The following is an 18,979-nucleotide window of genomic DNA, read 5'->3' as shown; positions in this document are numbered from 1 at the left end:
CAGTGATCCATAATGGAGAGCACATTAGACCACTCGGGGGCCCCCAACGAACTTTGTAGACATGAAATATGACCAAGAACCACAACACCAAAAACAAACTTTGCAGACATGAAATATGACCAGGGGCCATAACACCAGAAACAAACTTTGTAGACATGAAATATGACCAAGGGCCTTAACACTAGAAACTTTTTTTTGTCGACATGAAATATGACCAAGGGCCATAACACTAAAAACAAACTTTGCAGACATGAAATATGACCAAGGGCCATAACACTAAAAACACTGTGTAGACATGAAATATGACAAAGGCCATAACACTACAAACAAACTTTGCAGACATGAAATATGACCAAGGGCCGAAACACTAAAAACAAACTTTGCAGACATGAAATATGGCTAAGGGCCATAATACCAAAAACTAAATTTGCAGACATGAAATATGACCAAGAGCCATAACAATAAAAACAAACTTTGTAGACATGACATATAACTAACGGCCATAACACCAAAAACAAACTTTGTAGACATGAAATATGACCAAGGGCCATAACACTAAAAACAATCTTTGCAGACATGAAATATGACCAAGGGCCATAACACCAAAGACAAACTCTGTAGACATGAAATATGACCAAGGGCCATAACACCAAAAACAAACGTTGTGGACACGAAATATGACCAAGGAGTCATAAAACCAAAATCAAACTTTGTAGACATGAAATATGGCAAAGGGGCCATAACACCAAAAACAAACTTTGTAAACATTAAATATGACCAAGGAGTCATAAAACCAAAATCAAACTTTGTAGACATGAAATATGAACAAGGGCCATAACACCAAAAACAAACTTTGTGGACACGAAAAATATGACCAAGGAGTCATAAAACCAAAATCAAACTTTGTAGACATGAAATATGGTAAAGGGGCCATAACACCAAAAACAAACTTTGCAGACATGAAATATGGCTAAGAGCCATAAAACCTTAAGCTTTTTGGCTATTCTTTATGCTAGACACAAAATTATGTATTCTATGATTCAACTGTTGATACAATCTAATCTGCTCTTACATTTAAATCAAAAAGATAAAACATATTTCATTTTACTTAACTGGAAAATGAAAACTTTCTAAGACTTATTGAAAAAGTGCAAGGTAACAAAATTATTGCCATTTTATTGATAAAAAGCACATATTTGTCTGATTTGGTAAAGAGAGAAGTATTACCTTCCAAATTCCATTGATAAACACCCCACATTTTTACCAAAGGCACTTAGCAATCATTTCAAATATATATCTGTATTAGGTTAACAATATTGAAGTGTAATTCTACAGAAAGTCTATAAACAGATAAACACATATTAAATTCATAAAAATTGGTGATTTTGCTGAATAAGTAAACAGTCAAGTCATGAGATATAACATGCTAAAGTTTCATTAAAAAAATTTCATTTGTTTAAAAGCTATAACCATTCATGAACAAAGGTCAATGATTTATATTTTGTATTCACATGACCTGGACCTTGACAATGGTATGCATCACACTAATAGTATATGTAACAGGCTGATCTTCAGTGGTTCAAAAGTTATACTCTAGACAAGGATACAAGTCAGAGAATTAAATTTTCCCTTACAGTGATCTTGAACTTAAGGCAGGGGCAGGGGATATATACTTTGCGAAAGTTTCATTGAAATATCATCAGTGGTTTAAAAGTTACACTCCAGACTTGTCACATGTTTCAGAATTACATTTTCCCTTGCTGTGACCATGACCTTAGGATGAGCTGAATATGATATACAAAAGATACCATACATTCAAAATTAACACTTGGGCAAAATTTCATCAAAATTTCTCCAACCATTACAAAGCTGTAGGCCAGAAAAGCAAACATAATATTCCAAACTTAAGACATGCATATAGGAAATTTTCTGGCATACTAAATGATACAAAGCATGAACATCTACTGGTTGTCTCTGTGTTGGCAAAGTTATCTCCCTTACTTTTTTCAGACCAACAGATAATTAACTCACATCATTACTTAACCAGATTGCAAACACCACCAAATGATGATGTCCAGCAATACAAAGAATACTTAATGACCTCTCTTTGAGTATTTAAAGCCAGAAAAAGATGGGCATTCTTCCTCTAATGAACCAATGAAATGTTTGAAACCAGTCATGCACAAAACTAGATAACTAAATACTAGCCCTTTATCGGCATAGTCAACTCTTTTCTAATTTAACAGTGCTTACCTGAAGTCAAGGCTTTTAAACTGGAAGACTTCATGTGAGTTGATCCCATCCCCTGTTCCTCCCACTATCCCTGACATGCCCTCTGTATTCTGAATACCAGATGATGTGGAACCATTCTGCTTTTGGTCCAAGTCCTCAATTCGACTTCGTAGATATTTCTTTAGTTCCATTGTGCCTCTCTGCATATAATATACAGTAAGTTACAATTAGAGACTAACATATTACACAGTCTTGTGGAATTACTGACATTAAATCATGATGAATAAATGTTGTCTTCACAAAGAAATAAAAATAGATATAAATGAGTACCATTCTTATGAGTTTGAATTCTTGGAGTTACCAATTTTTGGAGTAAAATATGTTTGTTTGATGCTACTTACCTAATCAAATTCATATGCTTGCCATGGTGGCAAAGGAACTTGGTCTTCCTTTGGAGTGAGAGATTTGTGTCACATTCCATCAATTTATCAGTTACTAATGGAGTGGATGTGCACATTCTTCTGGTTATATAAATACTGGAAGGGATTTGGAAGTTGTTCCTGTACTGGTTTGTGCTTCAAATATGTTATCCAGTCATAATACATTGCGAGACTATGTAAGAAAGTTACATCCCCTTACTGTAGAGATGACCCTGATTCCAGTCTCCATGTGTAAGTAAGGCAGCTTCAAATCTCATGTAAGATACAGGCCACAGTTTACACATGGCTTGTTCATAGATGCATTTTGGTGAAATATTTTCACTCTCACAAGTCCAGCGTGGAAACAGAGTAACCTGTATACCAATGAAACTGCTGAATGGCCAGAAAGATAGCCTGTTTTTGTCCTTATGCATGTGACTTTTTACAACTGTAAGGATTCAACTACAATTGTAATAATACACTTGGATCAAAGACTGGTAACATTTATAATGAAACTGAATAATTATCTAATAAGATTAAAACTTAACCATTAGCAAATTATTCATACTTCTTTACTTCTAAACTGTACAATTATTAAAAATCTACCATTAGCAAAAGAATCCATTGTGGAAAGGTAGACTTTTTTTTATTATTATTCAAATACAGTAATGTATGATTTGTTCCCCTTTCCTGTAAAAGAAAATCTGATACATGTATGTTTAAGCACCAGCAAATGAAAAGGTAGCTGAAATGGTTGATGACTGTGAAAAGAACAGACACTGGGGGAAAAGCCACACATAGAAACACTGCAAAATCAGCACATTTATATTGGTGGAGGCAAAAACAGAATTACCATAATAATATCTCTACGTATTGACTTCATTGGATTTCCATCAACTACAATGGACTTCAGAGAAATGATTGTTCCCAATTCATAGGGCAGTCTGAAAAGATAAATTAATATGTGTAATTAGGCCTGAGTAAAAAATGAGCATTTATCTATAATTTATAAGATTTACCATACAATTTACAACTTATCACAGTACCTGTCTTCTGCACAAGTCAAAGTTACTTAGAATGCATCAGTTATTGTAAAAAGAATCATTCCTAATAAGATAATGTTAGCAGTGGTTTCATCATTACAGCTGACACTCACATTTACATGTACATCAGGTCTTTCTAGTCAAAGAAATAAAGTGATCTCATTTATAATTTAATTGATTAAATGTAGTTTAAGTAACACACAGTGCATCCTTCTTTGGTGCCTTGCTGGGTCCCTCTTTGTCTTCTATGGTTTCTCTGCCCAGACATGACGTCATTGCAGCCAATATGTTAATAAGCTAGTAACTAAATTTAGATATGCTGTCATGTTGAACCAATCAGATGACTGAGTTGGAGCATGTGATCAAACGTTGTGTCAGCAGGGCATCAGTCACACTGCAACTAGGACACTAGTAGAGAATCATTATTTTCAGTGTAAATGCTGCATTTAATCTTTAACATTATTTGTGGACAGAAAATGGATTTAGATTCTTGGCATCAAACTATTCTTATGGATTTGTGCCTAGATTTGAATTGGTCTACACTGGGGCAACATTTACAACATGGCTGACAGGAACCGTTGAGGTGGCTGTTACCGAAGTGTCGACGAACTTGCTCGCCATCAACAGCCAAATATGACTTGACACTATGGGAGAATTAGTCTCTGACAAAGCTTAGACGAAAACTTTCTCGACAAAGCATTCATTTCAGCCAGGGCTAAAAGAAATGTGTAATTTGGTGGTGGTGGTGGGGTATCGTGGGATGTAGCAGCAACATTTGTATGTACAGTCAGCCAATTCTTAGAACAGAAAAATTCGCCCATGTGCAACCGGAAGTACCTTCAACAGAGCCTAATGGTCTGACAGTTACACAGTGGTGGCATTGCAAAATACAGTGGCTACATTAGCTGAAAGTAGTCACAACTTGATTGACTCTAGGAATGTTGGCACGAGGGGAGCACGGATCCATCAGACACGCTATTCTTTAGGCATACAGAATCACTGCTGCCAGATGACCCTGTCTTTGACAATAATGCAATGCTAGGGGAGGACAACTTCCATCCCATCTGTGACGGTCACAGTATCATCTCAGACCTTCAGCCAATTTCGTTAAAACAATCAATGGAAACGTGGCCGAGTCCTTGCCATTCATGGAGATAGTGCATCCGAATCTTCTCTAACAAATTCAAGAAGGTTCACAGATTCTTCCAGCTCTCATCATGTAGGTTTGGTTGGGATGATGTCACTGGCTTAGTGACCTACTATCTGCCATATTGCGAGGTCACCTAGAATAATGGCAGCTGTTTTCACCTCAACAGTCATAACTATGCACTGAAAATGCCTGGATGTGAAAAAGTGAACTGATTTCTGACCCAACCTATGCAGAAGAAATCCCAGAACAGGTCCCAGATCTACCGGCATTAACAGACAGAGAGTAATATTGTTTCATTTTACTATAAAGTGCCCTTTCCATGTTCAATGGAAGCTTACAGGTGCAGTTGGATACACTACATCAATTTAACCACATTAAAGCTCAGTATAGATGCTGCATTTAAACTTTAAAATTATTTGCATAAAGATCCAACCGCCTCCCCTACTTCCAACATGTTGTTTATTTGGGACATTTCTTGCATAGCATACTGTTCCAGTTCTGTTCTGGGAGAGGCCTTTGTCAAATCAGCTAACGTTTATTATTATGGCAATTCTCAGGATCAGATTTATCGAGTTTCAGTTATCAGTGTCCCTATATACCTTGTGTCAGCCCTTTGTGGCTCCACGTACAGGTGTCAGACATTCTTCACAAACCTACAAACTCCCCAAGTCTCTCTTCCGGAGGTATTCCTAAGGGAAAATTGCCAAGCTGGGCCTTTGCCAAGTTTCATGCATTCACAACTTTGCTTTTGACCCCTAATTTGTGTCAGTACTTAAATGTACTCAACTGTTATGCCCATATACTTCATACCCGCTACCTACGGTGCATGTATGGAGTATCGGCTGTTTGTTATCATAGCAATCCTCAGGATCTGACTTATCGAGTTTCGGTTATCAGTGTACCTATATACCTTGTATCAGCCCCTTGCGGCTCCACATACAGGTGTTGGACACTCTTCACAACCCTACAAACTCCCCCAAGTCTCTCTTCCTGAGGTGTTCCTACAGACACAATTCAGAGCTCGGCTGGTGCATTGTGCTGTGACAGAATTTGCACCCATTATGCCAAAGATTATTTATATTTACAATAAAGTTTATACTGAACCTATGTATTGTGTGTGATCTCATCTGACAGTTTGCTGAGCTTGTTGTCTCAGACATCCACCAAAGAGACTTTGGATAATACTAACCAATTCTTATCCAAAGTAATTACTGTTGCAGAGATCAATGCCCTCTTGTCCTGGAGGTAAACTGATCTCATCTATTAGAATGCTCAACTCAGACATGAAATCAAGTGATTAGAAGAAAAAAACTTTGATACTAATATCATGCAAAATTTTAGATGTTCCTCTTTACCAATGGAATTGATATCAGCTAATTAGCTAAAATCTTTATATATGTCCACTTGTTGTCTCACATCAACCAAAGAAATTGTGAAGTAAAACTAAAACAGACTCACCCAGATAAATTATTATTAGTAAGATCCAATCTTTCTAGTCCCTGCAGTAATGTGATCTCATCAGGAAGTACACTAATCTTGTTGTCTCGTACATCCAGGACTGAGACAGAAGAAAAATGCTTCAGGTGCTCTGCAGTCAGCTCTTCTAGTTGGTTGTTGCCTAAATGAAGCTCCTGAAAGGAAATGTTGGAAAGTATCAATGTAAAAAATTATAGAAACAAATGTGACATGTAGATCACAATTACATCCTGTTAAACAAGTTGATACAACTCTTTCTTGTTTTGTAAGAACTTTAAAGACTTACTGAGAACCATTTATGTGTGTGTGTGTGTGTGTATATATATATATTGTAACATGTCAAGGGTCAAGGTCAAATAAAATGGAATAGATGGACAGCTCACGCCTTATTCAGTTACTAGATCTCTCCAGTGTCAAGAAATGGTGTATTCACCACAAAAGTTCTTATTCAGATGACAAAGCACAAAACAAAACAAAAGTAAATAGTCAACACAGTTTATTATATGACTTCCAGGCTTGTATGTGCTTCTCACAAGATTAAATGCTCAAAATGGTGAAATATAATATCTGCCAATTTTCAGAACAGATGTTTGATGAAGCATGTTGAAATGACAACAATAGTTTCAGTGTTAAATTGCATGTGAAATTCAGCTTCAATGTTCCATTTGTCTTAATTCACATAATCAATAACTCAGATAATCCCTATTCCCAAACTAATCTTACCCAGAAAAATAAGTTAAAAGTTCTTAAAATGTGTTCATATGACATACCGAAGTGGTAATGATTTTGTGCATCCAATCAAGGTTCGGAACCAGACCCAGGTTTGTGTTTTATAGTCCCATGGTGAATATGGTAGAAGCACAGTCTGGAACCGGATGTTACTAGTGTGTCACGTTTGTTGGCTGAGACATAGTTTGTTGTTTTGAGCAACACAGTCGGGAACCAGATGTCAATAGTGTGTCATGTGGGTTGGCTGCAACACAGTTTGTCATTTTGAGTGACACAGTCTGAAACTGGATGTCAATAGTGTGTCGCTTTAGTTGAATGCCACAATGTGTGTCGTTTTGTAACAACAAAGTGGGTCACTGTGTCGGCTATATTATTTCGACATCAAAATGACACAACCACCACAAAATGGATGGAAATTTGTGATTTCAAAATGATACATGAAACTGAGTATGAAATTCGATAATGCCAGTACTAAATTTCCAATGGATAGCAGACGGCTGTGTTGATGACGACACAGTAACAGTGTCGTCAGCTAAATTCCTCAATGGGAAATTTTATCTGATATAACGAGGAAATAAAAATTGAAACAATTTCAGAGAAACATTATAGTAGTCATTGTGAGTATTAAATTTAATGTGTCAGTAGTAACAAGTCTACCTTCTATTAATGCTTGAAATTATCTGCTGAGATGACTAGAGACTTTTGTTTTGCCTGGTCTTGAGACCTTTACTGGAGTCCAGTAGAACCACAACTGCCAAAACGGTGGATCTCACCCCTATTTATAGGTTTTGGGAACACACTCGGGAAATTCACGACAAAGATTTCACAAATATGACTAAATATGGAAGAATTCGGAAAGATTAACCTGAGCACCTTCTAGATGGAAGCCGAGCACCCAATACACACAGTAGTAAAAATGGCACCCGATTTCAAATGACAAAAATAGCCATTATTTCACAATAAATTATACAAACATTCAAAATTGATGATGAACAGTTTCACCACACTGGTGACGAAAAATTATGAACTTCCATGAGTATTACCTTAATCCTGGAGAAAAATGGATACAATTGCCTATTTCTGTCTCAAAATAGAAGGTAGTAATAACAGTTTACAATCCTATCATGTACACGCTGGGCTTCAAAAATCTTTACCCAGATGACAAATATTTAAACAAATCATTTTTATATGATTTACATATTGTATCAAATTACTTTTCTTTTGTTCAAGTGTCATATATCAAAGACAGTTACCACATTTACTATTATTTGCATTGGAAACAGACGTTCAACTTTCCAACATGAAGGGAATGTTAACAATAAAAGGAGATAATAAATTATCTCAAACATTAATGATATGTGCAAATACACTTTCTAAGAATATAAGTTGACAGGCAGTCAGGATTGTTTCAATATATATATATATATATATATATATATATATATATATATATATATATATATTACTGTTACAGTAAACAATGCCTTCAAAGACCTAAGTTTAAGAAAGACTACCTGCCCTGGAAGACCATATTCTCACTGCACAGAATAACTGATTATCTAGTTTGTGGTTTGTGGGCTTAATGCAATTTTTCATCACATGACAGGGCTATACATGGTGGCCAGTATATTTGGTGTAGGAAGAACCCTGGAAAACCCAGGGAACAACCAGTGACCCACGGGAGGCTAGTGGCAGGCTGTCTCACATACCAAGATTGGTCAAGTTGAGACTTGAACCCACATGGACTGAGGTAAGATGTCAGTGATCTGTAATGGCAAGTGCCTTAGACCACTCAGACATCCAGCGGCCCTGCTAATTATAGAGTGTTATGACCTGCTATAAGAGACCACCTGTCTTGAAAGACCATGACATTTGGCAGAAGGGGCGGTCTTTCAAGACTGGTTCTACCATATAATATCTTTACATAAAACGATATTCAGTAAGATCGAATCTGACCCTTGATCTGTCATAATTAAAAACTCTTTTACATGAATTTTTTGTCCTTTAAATTTCTATGGACCTTTTAGTTGTTGTTGTTGTTATAGGGTTTAACACCATTTTTCAGCACAAGATAGGCTATACAAGGCAGCCAGTATAAATGGTGGAGGAAGAACCCAGGAAAACCCCGGAAAGAACCACTGACCCATGAGAAGCTACTGGCATGCTTTCTCACATACCCACAATGGCCGAGCCAGAAACTCGAACCCACGCAGACAGAGGTGAGATGGCAGTGATCCGTAATGGTGAGCACTTTAGACCACTCGGGGTCCCAGGATCTTTTAGTATATATGTAAGTAATATATGTATGTAATATGTGTTTTGGGGTATAAGTTTCTGTATCTCTAAAGTACCCATCAGCAAAGACTAGGTAAAGCTAAGGAATTATATTACACTTTATTAAATAAACAGTTGAATATAGATGTTAACTACCTTAAGATTAACACAGTTCTGAAGGACTGGTAGGTGTGTCAGCCTATTATGTCTTAGGTACAGTTGTTCCAGCTGTCGTAAATCTCCAAAACTTGTGGCAAGTTCTGTAATCTCATTATGGGTGGCATCCAGAAATCTTAAAGCTGAATAAGTAAATACATGAAATGTTATGTCTACTCTCTCAGAAAATCTTAATAGTTTTTGTACCTCCCATCTATTAAATATAGACTGTTATCTTGCTAAATATGTTTAGAAAATAATATGTTATATTCAAATTAATAATAATTACCATTTTAATCATCATTATTATCTGACGATGATGGTGATGATGATGATGATAATGATGATAAGAAGAGCACTCTGTTAGCTAAAGCCTATTTAAATAGCAAAGCTAAAATTGGAATAATAAATATCACAATTATTTATATTTACTCCAAGAAACATACTATATATACTCTCAAGTCAAACTGAAAACAACGATGATTCTGATCTGCCATAGCATAATGTACCTGCAGATCAGGGTCTATGCTGTTTGTTCTACTGATTACTCCTAACAAACTGCACAGACCCAGATCTGCTAGCGAATTATGTGATGGCACATCTGGGTCTGTGCAGTTTGCAGTTGGACTCATCTTTAATGTGAGTATATATGGCACATTAAAAGCATATGATTTACATACTGATTATCTCAATTTTGTAAGAATATAGATTATTGTACATTCTTTGTGACATCCTTGATCTTTTGATTTCAATCATAATCATTTATCTAGAAGACCAATTATGTAAACACTACCTTTATCTCGCTGTCATACCAGACAATACATATTTTACTATATTTTATATGGACTCATTCAGGTTGTATACATGCAAAGATTATTTACATAATTTTTGCAATGTAAATGCATGTTATCTCAAATAACATTGTTCAAACAAAGAGGTGAGTTTTATTTTTACCAGTAAGTAATCCTATTTCCTGTGGTAAGTTTCTCAGTTTGTTGTTGGAAACATTCAGTCTCATGAGATGAGTCAGATAACGAATACTTCCAGGTAAGACCACCATCTGATTGTGTGAAACATCCTGCATTAATAATAATCAGAATAAATAATATTAAATAAAAATTAATCATCATCTTCATTTTTAAAGTAGGCTAAATTTATTGTCATGTAAATATAGTAGAAAGTTAATAAATCAAAGAACCAAATATCCCAATTTTTTAAAAAGTGTTTTAAGTTGTTTAGATTAGGTTGTAAACAAGAGAATACTTTTATATGGGTTAAGTAAAAATTACTAAGAACTGTTACCAAAAACTACAAACATATATGGCAACAAGATGAGTAAAATTAATTACATTTCTTGCCAAAAACATTTCAATGGATACATTTTTGCTTTGTAAGATATTATTATTAACTAGATCTGTATCTGCGAGATGTAAATTCAGAATATTAATGTGTTTACCAGTGCCATGTCATTACAGAAAGTATGCACAAGTAGCAGTTAAAGACACAATCAACATCATCATAGCAGCAATATCCAAACTTTGTGTATGACATCACTTAGATACAATATCCAAACTTTGTGTATGACATCACTTAGATACAATATCCAAAATTTGTGTATGACATCACTTAGATACAATATCCAAACTTTGTGTATGACATCACTTAGATACAATATCCAAACTTTGTGTATGACATCACTTAGATACAATATCCAAGCTTTGTGTATGACATCACTTAGCAATAATGTCCAAAATTTGTGTACGACATCACTTAGATACAATATCCAAACTTTGTGTATGACAACACTTAGATACAATGTCCAAACTTTGTGTATGACATCACTAAGATACAATATCCAAACTTTGTGTATGACATCACTTAGATACAATACCCAAATTTTATGTATGACAACACTTAGATACAATGTCCAAACTTTGTGTATGACATCACTAAGATACAATATCCAAACTTTGTGTATGACAACACTTAGCAAAAATATCCAAACTTTGTGTCTGCTACTTTACAGTACACTCTCAGCAAGTCAGCTTTTATATAGTCACAGATGTGTGACAAATAAATTTTCAATGGTACTGTGGGTAGCTTAGCAACAGATGTACCTACCAGATCCTCCAAGTTGATGAGATCACCAATGTTTTCTGGGAGCTCCACCAAACTGTTATGTTCAATGTGGAGACTTGAGAGGCTTCTAATACAACCTACACACTGTGGCATGGCAGTCAGTCTGTTTCGGCTGCAAATTAAAAAGGTGAGATTGTATTCACTAAAGTGATCTGGCCATTTGACCTTTCATGCAGATATATACTCAGCCTAATCTTTTAAATAGTTAGGTAATATCATCAGAATGTGAAATGCATGCACACAGGCATCGTTAAGTGGAACATACCATGATAAGTAACTCAGATAAAAAGCAAACTTCCAGTAACTTTGGATAAGCTGTATTAGAATTTTAAGAAAAAAATGAAAGAGAAATAATGAAAGTAAATTAAGTATGCATACAAGATAAATAATAAACAAATATATTTGTAAATGTTTGCTTGTAACAGAAGTCAATTAAATATGGAGAGTGGTCACTTTACACAGCCTTCAGTTCATTAATACTAATTTTGCAAAACAATTAGGTGGGCCTGACATAGCTCACTCGTCTCATACAACTTAACAGTTGGTCATTCCACTAAGCAGACTTAAATAGTGTTGTCAAAAAACAACTTTATTTAAACCTTTATATCATGTCAAAGTTACCTATTCAAAAATAAACTTATAAACATTCCTTCCAATGATACAAACATAACATAAGATCTCACACATAATCAAACTCATAAAGATCTTGATGTTATAAACCTATCTACCAATTTTGATCAAAATCAGACAAGAAAGTTTCCAATGTAGCAACAAGCTAAATTTTTCTGATGCAAGATGACCTCATTTATATGTGCAGATCTCACTTTTATAAAATCTTTATAAAAAAAACTATGACATAAGCTTATTTACAATGTCGGGGCACAATTCAATTAAAATTGGATTTCCAAAGTTGTAACATGCTCAGCCAGTCATATATAAAGTTACCCCTTAAATATGCATAGATCTTGCTCATGATCATTTGTATTTAACATTCTGATAATATAAGTCTATACACCAAGCAGAATCAAAGTCTGATCAGAAATACAATTACTATCATAACAACAGGCCAAGCTAATCTCATGCAAAGTCAGCTCATTAATATGTAAAAATCTCACTCAGAATTGAACTTATCTGAGAACTTGATTGAAAGTGTGCAAAGATTTTGCAGATCTCTCTCAGCACATTTCGTCATGGTCAGCATGACATGTAACAATTAACTTTGGTGTATGGGCTAGACTCAGGGCAAATTGCTTCCTGCAAAAGATGGGATATGCTCTGTTTGGGAGCCTGACTTAGGACCTGCTAAGATAACGGTCAGACAGTTATATGAACATAAGGTAAAGTGATAAAGTAGAAACAATCCAGATACAATTTGTGCCATTTGGAAATAAGTGTCATAAAATAAAAACTGTCCAGGAATAGTAATTAATAAAGGCAGACTAGAGAGAATTATTCTGATTTCAATAGGAGTATTAAACCTTTGGCAGTTAGAAGTTATTCCTCACTGGATTAGCTGATGAAATTCAATGTTTTAAGTAATTTCCCTTGCAGAAGCAGTCCAAGTTTTTCTGCAGCAAGGGAAGTCTGAAGGACTCCATGGAAATTTTCATGTAATTTTTCTCATTAAATAAATTGTCCAAGGGACAGGTGTCTGGAAGAATTGAGAGACACATAACCTGAGAGGCATTCAGCTGTATAGGAAGAGCAAGTCTCAAAAAGGCACAAAGGTACTGTCTCAATTGTGTTGAACATGTTCATTGATGTTTGTAATTATTTGTTGAATTTATTCATCTTAAATTCATACTTCAATTTTCCTTGAGTTAAGAAGTCAATTGTGCATTCATTGTCTTGAATGTTATATGATTAATGTATTGTGAGAATGTCATAGAATATTTCATTGATATGAATGTGTTTGGATTTAGTGGTTTGTATATATTGCAGGACTTTCATGTATTGCTCTGATACAAATTGTGAGAATTAATTTATCTGTCTTAAATGATATGTATCATGTAGGCTAAAAATGTATTTTCCAATGTCTATGTCAGTGAATTGCTAATAAGCAAGTAATGTGGTTAAGACAAGATGATAAGTCCACTAATTCATTTGTGTAAGTAAATTGTGAATTCTCTTGACTGAAGAAAATCGCAGTGTGTTGACTGACATTGTTTAGCCAGTAATTTACAGCCCACAGTAGGATGTAATAGTTTATCTATGAGGTCTATTTATGTCATGGTTTCAGTTAGAAATGTGGATAGCAGCTAAGGGTAGAAACATTAATTTTATAATAACAGGATTGTGTATGTATCAGGTTGTGAACAGACTAAATTATCATAATATGATTTCCTACATAAAAAAGAGTAGGAATATTGTTTGATCCCAGGTGAAGAAAAACCTGACAAATATTGAGGTAACATATTACATTTATTTGAAGGGGGAAAAATAGCTCCATACCTGTGCTACACAGTGGGAAGGAGTGCAGACTACAACCATGTTATGGCTGATGACCTGAAGAGGTTGGGGAGAGAAAGAGAGAATGAAAAGAAATATTGCACTGCTGACCTTTCAACAATAGTAATTTGAAAGGGACTGGAAGCAACCGGGTTATGCTGACAAAGCCAGCAATCTGAGTTTGATCAATCATTTGATTCTATGATGAAAACTGTTTTATTTGTATAACAGAATGGCTAACTGCATTTCACATAAATTTTTTAATTCTATTTCAAAGAGAAAGTGTATCATTCAAATGTCTGTTCAATTTCATTGTCTTTATGTAATTGATTAAGCTTTGTTATGCTATTCTATATTTTTGCTCAGATCTCTGCTATTCCATCTATTAATTTCAAAGCACCATAACAGGTGGGGGATCATATCACTCCCTCTTAATGATGATACAAGTCTACATTCCAAGTTTGGTCTAAATCTAATCCAAATACAAGACTACATTCCAAGTTTGGTCTAAATCTAATCCAAATACAAGCCTACATTCCCAGTTTGGTCTAAATCTAATCCAAATACATGCCTACATTCCAAGTTTGGTCTAAATCTAATCCAAATACAAGCCTACATTCCAAGTTTGGTCTAAATCTAATCCAAAATCCAGTCTACAAAGTGGGAATTATTGGCCAAGTGAGTTAAAAACCTTAGGCAATCTCTCTACAGATAATTGCAGTTGAATTTACAAACTGTCAGCAAAAAAAAATCAGATGAAAGCCACATGTTACAATGTCCTTCATACACACAGTTGATCAGTGTGACCTAAATATACAGAGTGGTACAAAATACTCAAGAATAGAATGAAAGGTATCAATAACACTACAAATTTTATATTTACATTTGCTTATCAAAATTATTTTAATTTTCCTCTCCAGTCTGCATGCTGACCTTTTTACTTTTCAGTTTGTAGACATGTTGCTAAACCAGTCAATCATGTGATGCGTAAATAACTATTATGCACTAACATAACAAAGTGCAGCAAGTGCACTCTAGTTAGCATGTGTGCTCTCATTACTACAATCTTTGAGATAAGAAAGCGAATTTTGAATTTTAAGAGAGATTTTCCTTTCACACAGATTGTGATACTGAAATTATACATACATACATTTTAGCTATGATTACCAGAAGCATGATGAGTATGATTACACATGCATTACATAATGGTCATTTATGTTCTATAAGCCTGACTGGTTCCAACAAGCATAATGAAAGAGATCATAACAATCATTTGAACCATCAAATATAACCATGAAATTCTTGTTACTTTAAAGTGATCAGTACAATACCTGAGATCCAATTTCTGGAGGTTTTCAAGTGAAGCCAGAGCATCAGGGAGTGATTCAAGTCTGTTGTCATGGACCTAGAATTATGCAATTCTCATCAAAATATTTACTCCCAACTATTGCTTTTAGGAATGAAGTAATATTTGAAACAAAAATAATACTGCCAGCACCTAGCAGACGCTGTGACATACAGCAACCAAGTCATGTATTAGAACTTACCAAAGAGATATCATTTATCATGGATACATTCAGTATGATTTTATGAGATTTGTCTTGGTTCTGACATTTTTTAGTGTAATATTTTAACTGTGTTAAAGAATCAAAGTACTTAACAACAGGGTATTATAATGTACTTCAAAGCAATAAATGTTTAAAAGTTTTATCCAACACTAGTAGATTTCATCAAGTATAAAATGGATGTATGTAAATTAATGCTCACATTTTTCTTTGGAATCAAGGAAAAATATAAACTTGCTTTGATTGGATTATGCTGTGACTTGCATCTACTGAGGTGTGACTAGCCTAGGTATTATGGTGTACACATAAAATGGAACACAACTAAAATCTACTCTCTGTACAAGGACAACTACAGGACTAAATTGAATGTGAGACCTCTATATATGTTGACTGACTCTATTCACATCAGAGTTGACTGACTATATATGTCAGAGTTGACTGACTATATGTCATAGTTGACTGACTCTATATATGTCAAATATATATGTCAGAGTTGACTGAATACCCACAGAAGCCATTGTACAATCACATAACATTTGTAGCATTAATCCGATTTCCATTTACCTGAATATTTTTTCTTCAGTACCACATCATAAATGGAAAAAGTTGATGACCTGTGCTTGTTTCTCACACTTGAGTGATTCCTTATTTTAATGTGTACAGTCTGCAACTGATTAATAATTATTTGATTATCATTATGTATGACTTGTGTTCTGTGAGGGTAATGACCAAGAATAACATAAAGAATGAAATAAGACATATTTTCTACCATTACAATAGATATTTGAGTTTAGTTTTCACTCCAGAAAATATAGGTTTTTTTATTATCCACCAAGTTTGGTCAAGAAATATACTCTAACTCAAAAGTTATTCTGCAAAACAACTTTTTTATATTGACCCAGACCTTTGACCTTTCTGACACAAAAAAATCAAATTTTTAAGTAAATTGTTTCTCTCCAAGAATACTTTGCCTGATCAACTGGAATGCTGCCACCTGACATACCATATTCAAGGTTTGCCTAAATTTCTGAGATAAAAAGTTTAGAAGGTTGACTCTGCATGCCAGACAACAGCTTCCACTATAAATCAGATTAAAATGTTAAGTTCAAACACGAGGCTCACAGAGATCATTCTAATTTCGTGATCAGTAATCTTCATGAGGTGACTCTGAGCTTGAGATATCTCCAAGTGCACTAAGCGTATAACCATTTCAGGCAAGAAGCATGGGCTTGTGGGGTGATATCCAGTTTCCCACCTTTCACTGGAAGAAAGAGGCACTTGTGAGTGCCACAACTTGTCTGTGTGTGTTTCAAGCAGTGTTTCAGTGCACAAAAAGAATCTTGCATGGCCACTGCTCTCAACCTGTCTAAGGAAAAGAGCGAGTGAATGATGACTCTTTAATGCCAACAAATGGTAACCTATATTGGCTACATAGTCTGGTTCAGCCAAGAGGAACACTGAACCATCTGATCTGAACCAACGATATTTTGGATAGATGGAAAGGGAATGTAACTCGTTCACACTGGATGCTGAAGCTAAAGCTATCAGGAAACATATTTTACACAATAGTAGCTTTAGCGAAGTGTGGACTAAACACTCAAATTTATTTTAACTGACCCAGTTTAATACCCATGAAAGATTCCATTCTGGAAGCAGATTGTAGGATTTTGGTTGATTGAAATAAAAATTAGCTAAGATATCTAAAATAACTTTATCATGCCCAATATAACTTCTACCATGACGCCAGAATGTATCTGATATCAAGGTGTGGTAGCCTTTGATAGTAATTGAGACCCAACGTTTCTCCTCAAAGAGCCAGAGAAAAAAATTTGACCAGTTGAGTGATTAAGGCACTCATAGATACAATGTTATCGACATGGCACCAGTCCCTGAAAACACGCCAGTTTCCTTTGTAAGCCCTTAAGAGTGGAGGGCCTTCTTGCTTTCAAGATTCCCTCCACAACTGAAGGTTTAAACTGTTTGTCTCACAAGGCTGTCCAGACAAGAGCCAAGTGTGACAAAGAAGATGGTCCAGGGAGGGATGGAACACCCATGTCTAGTTGCTTGAGATGACTGAATCTTTCTGGGTAGATCTACTGCTTGATTGAGTGGATCAGTAACCCATGACTAGTCCCATCTGGGAGGAGCTATCAGAATTTCTGACCATAACTTATGGATTATTTTTGGCACCAAGATTGTGGGAGGGTAGGCAAATACTCACAACCCCTCCCATCTAACTGACAGAGAGTCCATGGCCCAAGCTTTTCAGTCTGGAACAGAGTGAAGGATTTTGGTCAATGGAGATCAAAACTGGCTAAAAGCTCTGACAGATCTTTATCATGCCCAATATCATGTCTACCAAGATGACGGAATGTGTCTGACACCATGAAGCAGTAGCCTTTGATAGTAATTGGGGCCAACTGTTTCTGTTTGAAAAGCCGAGAAAAATTCTGCCAGTTGAGGAAAGAAGGCACTCAGCAGGACAATGTTATCTATATGGGCCAGTCCCTGAAAACATGCCACATCCCTTGAAAGCCTAAAGAGTTGAGGGCCTTCATGTTCAGTGACCCAGAACTTGTCCCATCTGAGAGGAACTATCAGAATCATCTTGCATTTCTGACCCCATAACTTCTGGATTATTTTTTATATCAAGACCATGGGAGGGTAGGCAAATGCCTACAACCCCTCATAAATGATTGACAGAGCATCCACAGCCCAGGTTGTCGCACCAACAAAGAAACTGTCAAATCAGAACAAGCAGGTTTAGTGATTTGGTGCCCCCCTATTTAAGGAAGTAGGCCACCATCACAGAATTGTCCGACATAACGAGGACCATTTTGCCTGAGAGTTGATCCCTCCAGAAATGAAAGGCATTGATGTGCAGAGGTCACTCCCACATGCTGCTGATCATAGTGAAGTCCAGCACCCCAAACATACATAATGGCATCAATACATACCGTTATTTCCACTTGGGGATTCTCCAGCAGGATCCCCTGGGTCAGCCAACCTGGGTTGTGCCACTGACACATGAATGAGTGTATATTGGGAATGATCATGACTGTTTAATCACATTGTGCTAGCAACATCATTTGTAAGGGGTACATAAAAATACAGCAGAGTGGGATCAAGTCTGCTGCCGCACTGAATAATCCGAGGATTTGCAAGAACTCTCTTGCTGAAATCCATGTATTTTTGGTAATGGAACTTTAAAAGTTCAATGATCCTGATTAAGCGAACATGAGAAAGCTGTACCAGATAAAGGTTGGTGATAAACTCCACATCAAGATGGTCAAAAAGTTGGGATGGACAGAGGTCAGAGTTTCCCCAGCTCACTGGAAAGCCTAGATG

At 35.7% G+C, this 18,979-nt stretch overlaps 1 protein-coding gene across 1 annotated transcript in view; it reads right to left on the bottom strand.

The window, feature by feature from the left end:
• LOC149771443 (leucine-rich repeat-containing protein 40-like) overlaps nt 1-18,979 on the bottom strand; it is a 64,139-nt gene that overhangs the window by 32,886 nt on the left and 12,274 nt on the right. Inside the window, exons 4-10 of the mRNA XM_089948433.1 lie at nt 15,398-15,471; nt 11,601-11,730; nt 10,434-10,557; nt 9,480-9,622; nt 6,303-6,475; nt 3,505-3,595; nt 2,254-2,432 (exon numbers count right to left, since the gene is read on the bottom strand). Coding sequence (XP_089804559.1) covers nt 2,254-2,432; nt 3,505-3,595; nt 6,303-6,475; nt 9,480-9,622; nt 10,434-10,557; nt 11,601-11,730; nt 15,398-15,471 — 914 coding nt within the window. The remainder of the gene's footprint in view (nt 1-2,253; nt 2,433-3,504; nt 3,596-6,302; nt 6,476-9,479; nt 9,623-10,433; nt 10,558-11,600; nt 11,731-15,397; nt 15,472-18,979) is intronic.

This window comes from Sinohyriopsis cumingii, unplaced genomic scaffold, assembly GCF_028554795.1.
Source record: "Sinohyriopsis cumingii isolate HCF-2022 unplaced genomic scaffold, ASM2855479v2 utg001851l, whole genome shotgun sequence".
Taxonomy (NCBI): domain Eukaryota; kingdom Metazoa; phylum Mollusca; class Bivalvia; order Unionida; family Unionidae; genus Sinohyriopsis; species Sinohyriopsis cumingii.
Note: the sequence above shows the minus strand (reverse complement) of the source record. Positions and strands in the feature narration are given on the sequence as shown.